Source organism: Bubalus bubalis, chromosome 5 (genome assembly GCF_019923935.1).
Source record: "Bubalus bubalis isolate 160015118507 breed Murrah chromosome 5, NDDB_SH_1, whole genome shotgun sequence".
NCBI lineage: Eukaryota > Metazoa > Chordata > Mammalia > Artiodactyla > Bovidae > Bubalus > Bubalus bubalis.
The window spans coordinates 4,495,361-4,512,817 of record NC_059161.1 but is presented as its reverse complement, the minus strand read 5'-3'; the positions used below and the strand labels follow the sequence as shown (position 1 = coordinate 4,512,817).

Here is a 17,457-nt window from a genome sequence, read left to right as displayed (position 1 = left end):
TTCCTCTCTCACTCTGGCTGAGTCTCCATCTGGAGCGCGGAATCCACCATGCTTACTAATTATGCCTGGGCTTCTAAGATCTGACTGTGGAGGCCTTAGTGTCTCCTCTCCTTCGGGAGAACGGAAGGACGCCTGCGGCCTACATAAGTGGTGCAAGCTTCTTGTCTTGAAGTTTTATTGGTGTCCCGCGTAAACCAAGCTACTCAGCCTCTTTTCTCCACTGAATTTTACTACTGAGCTATCCTCATTCTATTACTCTTTATATCTTTGATGAATAAATAATTAAATAGGTCGCCGACGCCGTCCCCGCTTCGAATACCCTGGATCAGCCGGGGCTGGACCTCAGCACTCCAGCTCCATTTTTCTCTCTCAAGATTGCTTTGGCTATTCGGTTTTTTTTGTGTGTGTGTGATTCTATACAAATTGTAAAAATTTTTTGTTGTAATTTTGTGAAAAATGTCATTGGAATTTGGTAAGAGACTACACTAATATGTAGATTGTTTGGGGGTAGTTTAGTCATTTTCACAATATTGATTCTTCTGACCCAAGAACATGGTCTATTTTCTTATTTGTCTTTGACTTCTCTCAGCAGTGGCTTCTAGTTTTCTAAATACAGGTCTTTTGTATCCTCAAGTAGGTTTATTCCCAGGTATTTTATTATTTTTGTTGCAGTGGTAAAGGCATTTTTTTCCTTTTTCTCCTTCTGATTTTTCATTGTTAGTGTATAGGAAGGCAAGGGATTTCTGTGCTTTAACTTTGCATCCTGCAGCTTTGCAAAATCATTGACGAGCTCTAGTAGTTTTCTGGCAGGATCTATGTACAATATCATGTCATCTGCACAGTGACAGTTTTACTTCTTCTTTTCCAGTCAGGATTCCTTTTTTTTTTTTCTTCTGATTGATGTGGCTAGGACTCCCAATACTATGTTGAATAACAGTGGCAAAGAGTGGGCAGCATTGTCTTGTTCTTGATTTTAGAGGAAATGCTTTCAGTTTTTCACCATCGAGAATAATGTTTGCTATGTGTTTGTCGCATATGGCCTCTCTTATGTTGAGGTAGGTTCCCTCTTTGCCTACTCTCTGGAGAGTTCTTTTCATACATAGATATTGATTTGTGTCAAAAGCTTTTTCTGTATCTATGAGATTATATGTTTTTTATTCTTCAATTTGTTAATATGGTGTATCACACTGATAGGCATTTATTGAAGAATCCCTGGGATAAATTCCACTTGATCATGGTGTCTGATTCTTTTAATGTATTAATGTTCGATTCTGTTTGCTGGTATTTTTTTTAATATAAATTTATTTAATTGTAGGCTAATTATTTACAATATTGTGGTGACATGGATCTGCCACGGGTGTACATGTGTTCCCCATCCTGACCCCCCTCCCACCTCCCTCCCCATCCCATCCCTCTGGGTCATCCCAGTGCACCAGCCCCGAGCACCCTGTCTCATGTGTCAAACCTGGACTGGCAATCCATTTCACATATGATAATATACATGTTTCAATGCCATTCTCTCAAATCATCCCACCATCGCCCTCTCCCACAGAGTCCAAAAGACTGTTCTATACATCTGTGTCTCTTTTGCTGTCTCACATACAGGGTTATTGTTTCTGTTATAGTTTCTGGTCCATATATATGCGTTAGTATACTGTATTGGTGTTTTTCTTTCTGGCTTACTTCACTCTGTATAATAGGCTCCGGTTTCATCCACCTCATTAGAACTGATTCAAATGTATTCTTTTTAATGGCTGAGCAATATTCCACTGTGTATATGTACCACAGCTTTCTTATCCATTCGTCTGCTGATGGACATCTAGGTTGCTTCCATGCCCTGGCTATTACAAATAGTGCTGCGATGAACATTGGGGTACACGTGTCTCTTTCAATTCTAGTTTCCTCAGTGTGTATGCCCAGCAGTGGGATTGCTGGGTCATAAGGCAGTTCTATTTCCAGTTTTTTAAGGAATCTCCACAGTCTTCTCCACAGTCGCTGTACTAGTTTGCATTCCCACCAACAGTGGGAGAGGGTTGCCTTTTCTCCACACCCTCTCCAGCATTTATTGCTTGTAGACTTCTGGATAGCAGCCATTCTGACTGGTGTGAGATGGTACCTCATTGTGGTTTGGATTTGCTTTTCTCTGATAATGAGTGATGCTGAGCATCTTTTCATGTGTTTGTTAGCCATCTGTATGTCTTCTTTGGAGAAATGTCTGTTTAGTTCTTTGGCCCATTTTTTGATTGCGTTGTTTATTTTTCTGGATTTGAGCTGCAGGAGTTGCTTGTATATTTTTGAGATTAATTCTTTCTCAGTTGCTTTGTTTGCTGCTATTTTCTCCCATTCTGAAGGCTGTTTTTTCACCTTGCTTATAGTTTCCTTCATTGTGCAAAAGCTTTTAAGTTTAATTAGGTCCCATTTGTTTATTTTTGTTTTTATTTCCAATACTCTGGGAGGTGGGTCTGGGAGGTGGATCATAGAGGATCCTGCTGTGAATTATGTCGGAGGGAGTTTTGCCTATGTTTTCCTCTAGGAGTTTTATAGTTTCTGGTCTTATGTTTAGATCGTTAATCCATTTTATTTTTGTGTATGGTGTTAGAAAGTGCTCTAGTTTCCTTCTTTTCCAAGTGGGTGACCAGTTTTCCCAGCACCACTTGTTAAAGAGATTGTCTTTTCTCCATTGTATATTCTTGCCTCCTTTGTCAAAGATAAGGTGTCCGTAGGTGCATGGATTTATCTCTGGGCTTTCTGTTCTGTTCCATTAATTTATATTTCTGTCTTTGTGCCAGTACCATACTGTCTTGATGACTGTGGCTTTGTAGTAGAGCCTGAAGTCAGGCAGGTTGATTCCTCTAGTTCCATTCTTCTTTCTCAAGATTGCTTTGGCTATTCGAGGTTTTTTGTATTTCCATACAAATTGTGAACTTATTTGTTCTAGTTCTGTGAAGAATACCGTTGGTAGCTTGATAGGGATTGCATTGAATCTATAGATTGCTTTGGGTAGTATACTCATTTTCACTATTTTGATTCTTCCCATCCATGAACATGGTATATTTCTCCATCTATTTGTGTCCTCTTTGATTTCTTTCATCAGTGTTTTATAGTTTTATATATATATATATATAGGTCTTTTGTTTCTTTAAGTAGATATATTCCTAAGTATTTTATTCTTTTCGTTGCAATGGTGAATGGGATTGTTTGCTTCTCTTTCTGTTTTCTCATTGTTAGTGTATAGGAAAGCAAGGGATTTCTGTGTATTCATTTTATATCCTGCAACTTTACTATATTCATTGATTAGCTCTAGTAATTTTCTGGTGGAGTCTTTAGGGTTTCTATGTAGAAGATCATGTCATCTGCAAACAGTGCGAGTTTTACTTCTTCTTTTCCAATCTGGATTCCTTTTATTTCTTTTTCTGCTCTGATTGCTGTGGGCAAAACTTCCAAAACTATGTTGAATGGTAGTGGTGAGAGTGGGCACCCTTGTCTTGTTCCTGACTTTAGGGGGATTGATTTCAATTTTTCACCATTGAGGATAATGTTTGCTGTGGGTTTGTCATATATAGCTTTTATTATGTTGAGGTATGTTCCTTTTATTCCTGCTTTCTGGAGGGTTTTTATCATAAATGGATGTTGAATTTTGTCAAAGGCTTTCTCTGCATTTATTGAGATAATCATATGGTTTTTATCTTTCAATTTGTTAATGTGGTGTATTACGTTGATTGATTTGTGGATATTGAAGAATCCTTGCATCCCTGGGATAAAGCCACTTAGTCATGATGTATGATCTTTTTAATATGTTGTTGGATTCTGTTTGCTAGAATTTTGTTAAGGATTTTTGCATCTATGTTCATCAGTGATATTGGCCTGTAGTTTTCTATTTTTGTGGCATCTTTGTCAGGTTTTGGTATTAGGGTGATGGTGGCCTCATAGAATGAGTTTGGAAGTTTACCTTCCTCTGCAATTTTCTGGAAGAGTTTGAGTAGGATAGTTGTTAGCTCTTCTCTAAATTTTTGGTAGAATTCAGCTGTGAAGCCGTCTGCTCTTGGGTTTTTGTTTGCTGGAATATTTCTGATTACAGTTTCAATTTCCATGCTTGTGATGGGTCTGTTAAGATTTTCTATTTCTTCCTGGTTCAGTTTTGGAAAGTTGTACTTTTCTAAGAATTTGTCTATTTCTTCCAAATTGTCCTTTTTATTGGCATATAGTTGCTGATAGTAGTCTCCTATGATCCTTTGAATTTCTGTGTTATCGGTTGTGTTTTCTCCATTTTCATTTCTAATTTTGTTGATTTGATTCTTCTCCCTTTGTTTCTTGATGAGTCTGGCTAATAGTTTGTCAATTTTATTTATCTTCTAAAAGAACCAGCTTTTAGCTTTGTTGATTTTTGCTATGGTCTCTTTTGTTTCTTTTGCATTTATTTCTGCCCTAATTTTTAAGATTTCTTTCCTTCTACTAACTCTGGTATTCTTCATTTCTTCCTTTTCTAGTTGCTTTAGGTGTAGAGTTAGGTTATTTATTTGACTTTTTTTAAGACTTTTTTTCTTGTTTCTTGAGGTAAGGCCGCATTGCTATGAACTTTCCCCTTAGCACTGCTTTTACAGTGTCCCATAGGTTTTGGGTTGTTGTGTTTTCATTTTCATTCGTTTCTATGCATCTTTTGATTTCTTTTTTGATTTCTCCTGTGATTTGTTGGTTATTCAGCAGCGTGTTGTTCAGCCTCCATATGTTGGAATTTTTAATAGTTTTTCTCCTGTAATTGACATCTAATCTTACTGCATTGTGGTCAGAAAAGATGCTTGGAATGATTTCAATTTTTTTGAATTCACCAAGGCTAGATTTATGGCCCAGGATGTGATCTATCCTGGAGAAGGTTCCGTGTGCACTTGAGAAAAAGGTGAAATTCATTGTTTTGGGGTGAAATGTCCTATAGATATCAATTAGGTCTAACTGGACGATTGTATCATTTAAAGTTTGTGTTTCTTTGTTAATTTTCTGTTTAGTTGATCTATCCATAGGTGTGAGTGGGGTATTAAAGTCTCCCACTATTATTGTGTTATTGTTAATTTCCCCTTTCATACTTGTTAGCATTTGTCTTACATATTGTGGTGCTCCTATGTTGGGTGCATACATATTTATAATTGTTATATCTTCTTCTTGGATTGATCCTTTGATCATTATGTAGTGTCCTTCTTTGTCTCTCTTCACAGCCTTTATTTTAAAGTTTATTTTATCTGATATGAGTTGCTACTCCTGCTTTCTTTTGGTCTCTATTTGCATGGAATACCTTTTTCCAGCCCTTCACTTTCAGTCTATATGTGTCCCTTGTTTTGAGGTGGGTCTCTTGTAGACAACATATATAGGTCTTGTTTTTGTATCCATTCAGCCAGTCTTTGCCTTTTGGTTGGGGCATTCAACCCATTTACATTTAAGGTAATTATTGATAAGTATGATCCTGTTGCCATTTACTTTGTTGTTTTGGGTTCGAGTTCATACACCCTTTCTGTGTTTCCTGTCTAGAGAATATCCTTTAGCATTTGTTGGAGAGCTGGTTTGGTGGTGCTGAATTCTCTCAGCTTTTGCTAGTCTGTAAAGCTTTTGATTTCTCCTTCATATTTGAATGAGATCCTTGCTGGGTACAGTAATCTGGGCTGTAGGTTATTTTCTTTCATCACTTTAAGTATGTCCTGCCATTCCCTTCTGGCCTGAAGAGTTTCTATTGAAAGATCAGCTGTTATCCTTATGGGAATCCCCTTGTGTGTTATTTGTTGTTTTTCCCTTGCTGCTTTTAATATTTGTTGTGTTTGATCTTTGTTAATTTGATTAATATATGTCTTGGGGTATTTCACCTTGGGTTTATCCTGTTTGGGACTCTCTGGGTTTCTTGGACTTGGGTGACTATTTCCTTCCCCATTTTAGGGAAGTTTTCAACTATTATTTCCTCAGGTATTTTCTCATGGCCTTTCTTTTGTCTTCTTCTTCTGGGACTCCTATGACTTGAATGTTGGGGCATTTAACATTGACCCAGAGGTCTCTGAGGTTGTCCTCATTTCTTTTAATTCTTTTTTCTTTTTTCCTCTCTGCTTCATTTATTTCTACCATTCTATCTTCTACCTCACTTATCCTATCTTCTGTTATCTTCTTATCCATTATTCTACTGGTGGTTCCCTCCAGAGTGTTTTTTATCTCATTTATTGCATTATTCATTATATATTGACTTTTTTATTTCTTCTGGGTCCTTGTTAAACATTTCTTGCATCTTCTCAATCCTTGTCTCCAGGCTATTTATCTGTGATTCCATTTTGATTTCAAGATTTTGGATCATTTTCACTATCATTATTCTGAACTCTTTATCAGGTAGATTTCCTATCTCTTCCTCTTTGGTTTGATTTGGTGGGCATTTATCCTGTTCCTTTACCTGCTGAGTATTTCTCTGCTTTTTCATCTTGTTTATATTGCTGAGTTTGGGGTGGCCTTTCCATATTCTGGCAGTTTGTCTTTCCTCTTTAATGTGGAGGTTCCTCGCTGTGGGTGGGGTTGGATGGGTGGCTTGTCAAGGTTTCCTGGTTAGGGAAGCTTGTGTCAGTGTTCTGTTGGGTGGAGCTGGATTTCTTCTCTCTGGAGTGCAATGAAGTGTCCAGTAGTGAGTTCTGAGATGTCAGTGGGTTTGGTGTGACTTTGGGCAACCTGTATATTGAAGCTCAGGGCTATGTTCCTGTGTTGCTGGAGAATTTGCGTGGTATGTCTCGCTCTGGAACTTGTTGGCTCTTCAGTGGTGCTTGGTTTCAGTGTAGGTATGGAGGCTTTTGATGAGGTCTTATCAATTAATGTTCCCTGGAGTCAGGAGTTCTCTGGTGTTCTCAGGTTTTGGACTTAAGCCACCTGCCTCTGGTTTTCAGTCTTATTCTTACAGTAGCCTCAAAACTTCTCCATCATTTCTGAGTGAGTGTTCGGGGACTCAGACACGCGCCTTCTTGTTCTTTCTCCTGAGTTCCTTTCATCACCTGCCCCTTTGGCCGCAGTGTTTGCTGGTACTTTGTTGTGGATTTTTGCATCTATGTTCATCTGTGATATTGGGCCATAATTTTTAAAATTTTGTGATGTCTTTGTCTGGTTTTGATATCAGAGTCATGGTGGCCTCCTAGAATGAATTTGGGAGTTTTCTTCCCTCTGCAAGTTTTTGAAATTGTTTGCGAAGAATAGGTGTTAGGTCTTCTATAAATGTTTGATAGAATTTGCCTGTGAAGCCATTTATTTGGCCCTGGACTTTTGCATGTTGGAAGATTTTTTAATCAGTTTTGATTTCAGTGCATGTGATAGGCCTACTCATGTTTTCTGCTTCTTCTTGGTTCAGTTTTGGAGGATTGTACTTTTCTAAGAAATGGTCCATTTCTTCCAGGTTGTCCATTTTATTGGCATATAGTTGCTCATAGTAGTCTGTTATGGTCCTTTGTGTGTCTGTTAAATTCTTTTTCACTTCTAATTTATTGATTTGAGTCTTCTCCCTTTTTTTCTTGATTTGTCTCACTAAAGTGTTATCAATTTTATCTTCTCTAAATACCAGCTTTTACTTTTATTGATTTTTGCCATTGTTTCTTTTTCATTTATTTTGCTCTGATCTTTATCTGTCACTGCTTCCACTTTCCCTCATCTATTTGCCATGAAGTGATGGGACTTGATGTCATGATCTTAGTTTTTTGAATGTTGAGTGTCAAGCCAGTTTTTTCACTCACCTCCTTCACACTCACCAAGAGGCTCTTTAGTTCCTCTTCATTGTCTGTCATTAGGGTGGTTTCATCTGTGTATCTGAGGTTGTTGATATTTTTCTTGGCAATCTTGATATCTGTATTTTAATTTTCAACAGATTTACCTAAAGCATATAAGAGTGTAAGCAAAGAAACTTGAAAATCCTTTCATAATCTTGAAATCAAAATGCCCAGGAACCTTTCATTCATCTTACAGATATGGTTAAAAAAATCAATATTAATCCTCCACAACAACCTCCAAGAATAGTGTTCCTTCATTTTCATACAGTATGTTCTTTCCCTGTATGTGTATGGTCACCACACTGTTAAATATAATTATTATTGATGAGAAATAATTTTAATTTGCTGTAGTTTTTTTTTTTTTTTAAGACAAGTTTCAGGCGTCAATCAATCATCCTTTTCTTAGAAATTCAAATAGTTTTCTAACAGTTTTCCATTAAGCTTATCCCTTATGGAGGAAGCCTGTAATATAAAAGAGAACTTCTTCCTAACATCTGTTTCACAAATTGAGATTTTTGCCTACTGGGTTGTATCCAATTCAGATATTTATCAAATCTCTGAAAACTCAGCTCAATTAAAATTATTTAAGTTTATATTTTGGAGGAAACTGGATAAAATACCAAGTGAATACCATCAATGTATTTTGATATCTCAGTCTGAGTCCTCAAATTAGAAACTGCAATTATAAAAAGTAATTTGTAAATCTGAAAAACATTGTTGCTCTGATGTTTAAATGGTGTTACTACAAACAAACACCATGAATATGGAACAGTCATCATTTTTTAAAGTAGGTTTGATTTTAAAGTTAGAATACTGAAGAGTAAGAAGTTTGTCTTGAAGGCTGGTTCTTGAACATGAGCAAAAATGTTGTAGTAGTAGATAAACATGTGGAGATTCCGACAAGGACATTTAGGTGTTTTCAAAACCCCTGCATGTCAGTAACGGGCTCCACGATAAAAAAAAAATCCATGGTGTGCCTTTCTTTGTCCTCAGCATCACTCAGCCCGCAGGTGTTCCAAGTTACCATGCATAAACAGGCGGTGCTCATCCATTGCCCACAGAGGTGTAAACAAAACCAGGAGGAAGGAAGGGGAGAAAGGGAGGGAAAGCTGCCACAGAGAACATGTGTGCACACAACAAAGATGCGTGGAAATTGAATTAATCGAGCTAGGGAGGCAGAGGGGGCAACTAATTAATACCATCTTCCAAAAAGGTATCGGGTACTCAAAAACTTCCCCAGTGCACTTTGTCAAGAAGCCTTAATATTCACAGAAGAGAATGTGTGTTAGGCGCGCCACCTTAATTTCCATCCTGTGTTCCTGCCTCGCAGCGTGAAGCTGGATCCCTGTCAGGCTCCCATCCCAGCCAGGCCGCGTGTTGCTATGTGACACGGAGGACACCACTTGCCTCCTCGGTTCCTCAGTTTCTTCCTGTCTACAAAGGACTGATCACAGCATCTACTCCAGAAACCCTAGGAGCACCGTCTAGGTTTGTTTTTTTTCATCCTTTTGTAAACTGCATTGCTGGTTCTACTGAAGAGGCAGGTTCAAGAGCCACGGGATTCTATAAAATGTAAGATGTTTCTAGTTCTGGTTTATGGTTTTATGTTCTGAACACCCAGCCGTTCAAATGAAATCAGACACTTAGGCATATTTTCTGTCTCGCAAATTGCAGCTGTCCTTTGGGACCACAGGGGCTGAGGGCAAGGGTTGGTCTTAGGATCACCCTGTCTCTTGCCAGATCTAAGGATTCTCAAGTCCCTCATGTAAAATGATGTGGTTAGTCCCGTATAACCTATGCACATCCCCCGTGTACTTTAAATAGTCTCTCGATTTCCCGAAAGACCTGATTCAGTGTAAGTGCCATGTAAATAGTTGCCAGTGGGAGAAACATTTAAGTTTTGCTTTTTGGAACTTTCTTGAATTAGTATTTTCAGTCTGGGTTGGTTGGACCTGTGGGGACACATGGATACAGAGGGCTGACTGTATGTGGCAGCTGCAATGTACACAAAGGTTTCTTGACATTATAAATTCATTCTAAGGACAGACTTCTATTTTAAATAGAGGAATATTCAGGGAAATCAGGTGACAGGACCACACGAATGGCAGAACTTGGGGAAGGTCTTAATTCACCCAGAAACCTTCCATAGTACACTATTTAATTTTTACCCTGTTAATACTGTTTTTTTCCATAAATGTGTAAAGTTCTGTGTGCTCTATAATTCATTGTCACTTCTAGGCAAGGAGATTCTCACTCACAGCAAAATAATACTCCAAAAAGAACACTCTCATTTTCACACAAGGAAAATCCAGCCAGGTTTCTGTATCTGCATCTGTAAAATTAAAATTGCATCATTTTTCTCAAGACACTGAGAGAGGTACTGAGATCAACCTCTGTGATGGTAGCAGGCACAGTTTTAAAAATTAAAAATCCATCTAAGTTAGCTATATCTTAGGATTTCAAGGATACTCTCTCTCTTCTCAAGGGAAGACCTTTGCTTCTATGCAAAGTTCAGCATATCATTCCCAGAAATTCTGCACCCAAGGGAAACTTTATGCTTAATTCAAGTTTGACTTTTGCTCTAGGTGGGCCCGAGAGCCCCTGGAAATCAGTGCACCTTCCCAGGCTGGGGAGCGCTGTTGACACCCTCTATCTCTTATCTATCCATCCACGGCTTTTCCATGAAGGTCAGTAAGTCCTGGTCTGGCTTGGCTGCTAGCCCTGTTCTGCTGACACTGACGTACCTCTTCTGTCATTTATGAGCCTCATGAAGTTGGCTGCCCAGACATGAGACACTGGACGCCTCCCTCCCCAGCAGGCCTGCCAGAAGGGCTTAGACCTGGGTTTACACGGCAGCAGTCCTAAGGCTCTGAGATGAAGGGCCAGGGGTCCTTGTGACAGTTCACCGGGAACTCTGATGGGAGCGCTGGCCAGTCATTACAGAAGAGTCACCCCCGGGCGGGTTTGATTATGACCAACTTTATTTTCAACCTGCATTGTTGGGCACTTCATGGTAATGTGGTGTTCATCCAGTATTGACTTTTGCATACATTTTTAAATCCCCCAAACAATACTTTTACACACAGTGTCCTCCCGACAGTAGTCAGTGTCAGAGATGATTTATCCTGTAGCCTCAAGGATGCGAGGTCTCGATGATGGGCAGGTGTGTTCAGGTACATCATCACGTCTAGCACAAGGCTCAAGCGTTTCAGTCCTTCCAGACAGTTATTCGTTTAAAGCAAGAGAAATAAGCTTTGGAAAAGTTCAGTTTTTAACCTCACTTGTACCTTTTGTGTAAAAAGCTTCGTGCATGTTAAACTGTAGATGTCATGCAGTTCACATTTGTTTGCTCTAAGTACTAAATCGGAACAGATTCAAGAAATCTCATTTTTGGTATATGATTATTCAGTGGTTCTCAGAGTAACCACGTGGAAACTAGACCATCTGAAGGATGGTGACTCAACACACACGGTGTACCCAGGATGCAGAGTCAAATTTTGTCCTGGAAGTTATGTAATATAGCAAAGGGCAGAGGTGTCAACGTACCTCAGCAGGGCTCTCTTCTGAGACATGGAGTAACACAGAGACGAAGAGGCTCAGAGGTTTCTCGTATCAAAGAGGTAATCATTTGTGACTTAGCAATCTTTTATGATAAAAGACTGCTATAGTTTAAATTACTTCATTTAAGTCTGGTTTGAAAAAACATAGCTTTCTGGATAGAAAGCGTCTGGTTAAGTTTGCTGTTCAGTTCAGTACCTTATTCTGTTTTTTTTGGTATGTTTGCAAGTCACATCCAGAGCTACAGATTTTCCACAGTGCTTTTCTGCCTCATTCAAGTATAATAAAAAGTAGAAATCTATAGAAGCTCTAAGGTTAAACAAACTGTACATTATACAAAAATTAACTTAATTTATAGACAGTCAAAAAGTATTGGCAATGCCCTTTATAAATCTTACCAGAGATGCATCACAAAGGATATTACAGTCGACATAATGGTTCGTCATCACCGTACAAATGCCATCTCAATTTACGTGGTACAGAACTGAGCATGTGTGAAACGTACAAATGAGGAATCAGCGTTTTGCACTATATACATTTCTTTCAAAGTAACACCACTGTCAATACCAAGCTAAGGTTCAGGATTCTCTTATTGCATATTCATTGTTGCTGAGGCAGTTAGTTATGATACAATAATGCAATATTCATAATTATTTTAAATAAACAAAAACATTTCTCCTGCCAACAGTAAAAAGTTTTTTTTCCCCCTAAAATCACCTGGAACATTGCTACATACAATTTTACACAAATACTGAAAAACATGACCTTAAGGCATCTGCTTGAAAAGCAGATGTGCATATTTATATGAACTAAATTATGCAAGAAAAAAAATATTGCACAAAATCCTATATTATTTTCAAGATAAAATATGCTGCTTTCTAAATACACATAATTCCCTATCTTGACCAAATCAAAACATTGACTGATTTGCTCAAAAGAACTCTGCCTCTTAAACAAGATTTAAGAAACATACTAACAAATTCCTGGGCTAGACAGAGGAAGGACATCAGTGCTGACAGAGTTTGTGAAAGACCATCTCCTATATGAAGAAGTGCTTTGGGGGAATTAGGTTTGGGGTTCATTTTACATCCTTTATGTTCTGATCTACAGCTATCCAGCCAGAATCAAGATCTTGTATGTGAAACAAAATGGAATTCACATTAGAAAATTTTTTCGTGAAAATAATCTTTTCCTGAAAATCCAGATATTCTAGAAAAAGAAGGAAGATCTACTAATTATGACAACAGTCAGTTTTTTTCCTCTTCACCTTATTTCAGAAACAAGGAATTCGCCAGCACTCCCGGGGCCCGTCTGTCAGGCACAAGCACTCCCGGGGCCCGTCTGTCAGGCACAAGCACTCCCGGGGCTCGTCTGTCAGGCACAAGCACCGCCCCACAGAGCGCTGTCACAGGCAGCTTCCGAGCGTGTGGGGCGCGGGAAGTGTTTGCAGAGAATGCTGTTATCAGGGTAAAGAGAGCAAAAACTCCTTGCCATCGACAGGCGTCCACATGCTCAGTTCATCCTGAACAGAGTGGAGACTGGTCCCGGGTGGTCCCGAGGGGCCACGTTCAGCACCAAGCCTCGCTGCCTGGGTACAAGGGAGCAGAGGGTGCTGGACAGCCAGCTGGACGAGAACACACGGCTTCTCAGAGCCTCTGAATCTGTCCTTTAAGAGCAGGTCTCCTAGACAGCAGCATTCTTGCACGTCGTATAACAGTAGAGAAAGATGGTACAGTGGTTCTGTACTTAGAGCATGTTTTAGTTTAAGCAGCTTTAAACGGCTTTTTTTTTTTTTTTGGTGATAGAATCTTGGCTGAATAATTCCTAAGCAAAATATATTATCATCCTTGTTATTATTAACAGAGATTTGCAATTCCTTTTCCTTTTAATTAGCTCCTGCACAGCAGGCACTAGGCCAATTCTTTTATTTCCTTATGTCCACTGTTACTGTACCTTGCCTATGAACAGTACCAAGAGTTGATAAATATTTCTTAAACAAATGAGTTATTTTTAATCAGAGAAATAGTCATGCTATATTTTGGTGCCTTTCTAAAATATGCTAAAGTAGGTAGCCATTAAAATATACCACTTAACGACACTTAATGAACCAAGAGTTCCTAAATTCACACGGGACTCTGCTATCCTCTGAAATACCATGGATGCAATACCTCTAGGGTAAAAGATAGAGTGGGTTTGGGGAGCATGGTGACTGTCTAGAGGCTGTATAAAGACAGGCCCCAGAACCAAAGGTCGGACTCGTTTGTACAGTTCTGCATAGGACAGGTGTTGCTCCTTCAGGGGAGAAAAATTCAAACAGCAGGGGAGTTTACACATAATAGAAAATATTGTCTAGTTATTAATAGAAAATATGAACATAGGAAAGAGATAACGTTTATTTCAGAACTCACCTTAATGTCCCTTCATTCTCCATACAGCCACTGTGATACAGGGAAGTCTAGTCTCAGAGCGGACTTTGAATACTCAAAATGTTAACAGGTTGAAATAGGAATACTTGCTGAGTTTTTGTTTTTAATGTGGACTATCAGAGCTGATTCTGTATGTTAAAATAAGGCACAAGTCCAGCTTAAAATACCTTAACACAAATGTGATTTGTCGGTGGGTGACTGTCCTCACCATACACCATGGTGAAACACCCGGGGAGGTGACTAAGACAGAGAAGAACTCACCTTTCTGAGGCTCTGAAGCTTATTGGGCAAATGGACTAAAACCCAGATTCTATCAAGGCTACACTCACAGTGATCCCATTCTCCAAATGGAGAATTCTAAAGGAAAAAACGCCTCATTCCAATATTCGTAGTCAAGGACTATTTTACATTCTTTTCAAAAATTATGAAGAATATCTATCTGCCCAGCAGATTGACAACCATAGTTCGTTTTTCCTTCTCATTTAAAATAGCTCTTCTGATAAATGGACTTTTTTATATACTTAAATAAAATGGAATTTTGTAATGAGTATATAAAGGCAAAATTGAACAAGAACCTTGAATCTTACTTTTGTGTTAAAAAAAGGATTACAGACTTTTCCCCTTAATACTTACAGAGTTCATCCTTATAAGGAAAACAAGATCTGTCTTCCTTCATATACATGAATGAATAACTGTCCTCCCAAAATATATCCATTTAGATTTTGGAATCTACTTTAAAAAAGAAAACCTTAGTCATTTTCCTCAAATTATTTAAAGACTGATCTGAATAAGTATCTTAAGAAATGTTTTTAACAAAGCCTCTTCCAGGATCTTGACTGAAAATTAAATTCTTATTTCAGTAAATATTCTAGAGCACAGTTTTTGACGGGAGTTCTAGACTGGCTTGTCAAACCTTTCCTAAAATGATAAATTAAGAAAACAATCATGACTGGGGATGCACAGAGTACATATACTGAACAAGCGAACAACCAAGGAACCACATCACTGTTGTTTTTTTTCCTGATTGCTTCATGACTGGCTAGACTCATAGGAATAATCAATGCAGGATTCCTTCTCAGAACTTCCCAGTGTGACAGTGAATTTGAGGGAGGAGAGACCACGTCCCATGCAGAAGAATTCCAAGTAATGTGTGTGGATACCATGCTTCAGACCGGAAGCACAAGCCCCACCCCAGGGAGGCCGTGCATGGTGTCTCCTCCAGGAGATGGCAGGAGGACCGGAGGGAAGGCGCGGCTTTCCCAGGAGAAGCCCGACCAGCGCTTCCTCAGCCGGCTGACCCCGGCCAGCAGCAACGTTTGCAAGCCCCAGGGGCAGGCTGGGGTGACGGAGACAGCACTTTTCTGTTGTGAGCCCCTCCCCGGGACCCACCGCGACCACAGCAAAAATGCTGGACAGGTCCAGCAGCGGCGCGTCCGACAGCAGACCTGACCTGTCCTCCTCGGAACCACTCAGGTCGTCAAAGACCAGGAGGGTCTAGAGGAGGTCACATCCAAGAGGAGCCTGAGGAGGTATGACAGCCATGGGTAAGGTGGGCCCGGGGCGGGACAGAAACAGGATGTGAGGGGAGAACCAAGGACATCTGCGTGAAGCACGGCTTAGGAACTGTGAAGGCGTACTGCACAGATACAGGACCTTAAACACCGCAGACGTGCTGAGCGGAGAGACGCGGGGACGCTGCCCTGGCTCCGCGTGGGGCCTGTAGATCTACAACTTGCAAAATATAAAGTCAGTCATTTTAGCGGTAAGTCTGAGATGTCATGAAGCATTCTGATAGAGAATTATTAGGGGAAAAACAGACAAGAACGTTTTTCAACTAGGACACTTTGTTTCATCTGGCTTTCTGGGGTGACTCCTAGTTAGCGAAGGCAAAGAGAGGCTGTGAAGAAATTGAAAGTGTCGTTTGTAAACAGCAGTCATTACTTTCACATTGTAATTCACCACTTCATGGACCTCACTCAGTGGCCGGTAAATGTGTGTACCTTTATACTTTTTGGAAAACATGGCTGCAGTGTCCACAAGAGAGCTTTTAAACTTTGAAAAAATGAATTCTGTCCTTGATTTGATGAATTGAAAAAGGCATTATTGCTCTGCAGAACACATAACTTATCTTTCAGAATTTACATGGAATCCCATAAATTAGGTTAAGTATGCTTAATATAGGCTTAAGATTAAGGCAATTAGTGGGTCAACAGTTTCAAGCTAGTTCTGATAGGTTTTGATATCTTGGCCAGGTCATGCTCAACCAGGTTAGTACAGTAGCTCCTGGTTATGTGCGCGGGTTAGATGCATACTTAATTTAAATAAGTGGCGTTAAGCACCAAACACTGGGAAATCGGATGTTCAATATATACTTGCAACATACATACATACAAACTCGTACCTGACTGAAGAGCACAGGAGGAGAATTAGCTTTATGTTTAAAAAATCAATGGATCATGGACATAGCGTGAGACGAAAGCGCGGACAGGTAAGTGTCCCAAACGAAAAACAACTTCAGACAGCAGGAAGAGTCGCCTTTCCGACCACTCGTTGTTTACGACCCGGGGTGGTGGGCTCCTGACTGTCTCCGTGGAAGGCTGGGTGCCTGCGACAGGCACTTCGTTCACTGACTAAGCCTGGTTTCCGCTTGCCCCCCCTCCTGAGATGCGCAGGTCTTGCTGGAAAGCAGACGTGCTGTGACACAAGGACACCACCTCCTGAAGCAGCCCAGGCCCCTCTGCGGTCTCTGGAGCCGCTTTCCCTTCTTTCTCCCAGGGGACACACGTGGACAGGCGCCGCCCCAGGCCGGGCTCCGGCGGGTCGTCCACAGTCGGGCTTAGCGTTTCCTTCCTCTCCGTAGGGGGCGCTGCAGCGCCTGGAGCGGGGCCCGGCTGCCCTGGCGCCGGGGGCTGGCTCCCTGCGCCGAGGGGTCGCTCGCCTGCCTCCTCCTCCAGGACGAACAGAGGGTCGGTGCCCGCGCCGGACGACAGCCGCTTCCTGGGCGAGGGAGGCAACTGCCGGCCGAGCAGGGCGCTGTCGTCCTGGCCCCGGTGCCACCCAGCCTGGTCCCCGGAGCCGCTGCACAGCAGGGCCAGGTTGCTCTCGCTGGGTGCGTTGGATTTGTTCTAAGAGGAGAAACGACACATTTAGAAGAAACGGAAGGCACGTTACTTCAGTAATATTCCTTCCCATTCTGAAATCTTTCTCTTGCGAGGCTGGGAACTCGAAGTCCCGCCCCAAGGAGACGCAGCCGCGACGGTGGGTTCAGAACACCGCCCAAGGCCCAGGGCTCCAAAGACAGGCACATGCAACTGTCGCCTGCAGAGTTCAACCCGGATGATGAGTGTCGGCGAGGATATGGAGAAGAGGGTGGGAGTGTACACTGATGCAGCCACTTTGGACATCGGCGGGGACAGGCCTCAAGAAATTAAGAACAGAACTACGACGTCCTGCAGCAAGACGCAGTAGCACTACTTCCGGGTGTGTGTCCACCTGTTCACTGCAGCACTGTTCCCAGTATAGGGAAGCTGCGGGAACAGCTAAATGTCACTGACAGGTGAGTGGATAAAGAAAATGTGCTGTGATTATCACTCACCTTTTTAAAAAAGGGGAAATCCTGCCATTTGGGATAATATAGATGCTGCTAGTGGCTCAGACAGTAAAGAATTCTCCTTCACAATGCAGGAGACCTGGGTATGATCCCTGGGTCA

At 40.8% G+C, this 17,457-nt stretch overlaps 1 protein-coding gene across 6 annotated transcripts in view; it reads right to left on the bottom strand.

Moving 5' to 3' along the window:
- Positions 1-12,840: 12,840 nt before the first annotated feature.
- The window catches only part of DENND1B (DENN domain containing 1B), a 279,905-nt gene continuing 275,288 nt past the window's right edge, over positions 12,841-17,457 (bottom strand). For all 6 annotated transcript variants that reach the window (XM_025285317.3, XM_025285321.3, XM_025285318.3 and 3 more), the window contains one exon: positions 12,841-16,872. In XM_025285317.3, coding sequence (XP_025141102.3) covers positions 16,378-16,872 — 495 coding nt within the window. In that variant the 3' untranslated portion in view covers positions 12,841-16,377. The remainder of the gene's footprint in view (positions 16,873-17,457) is intronic.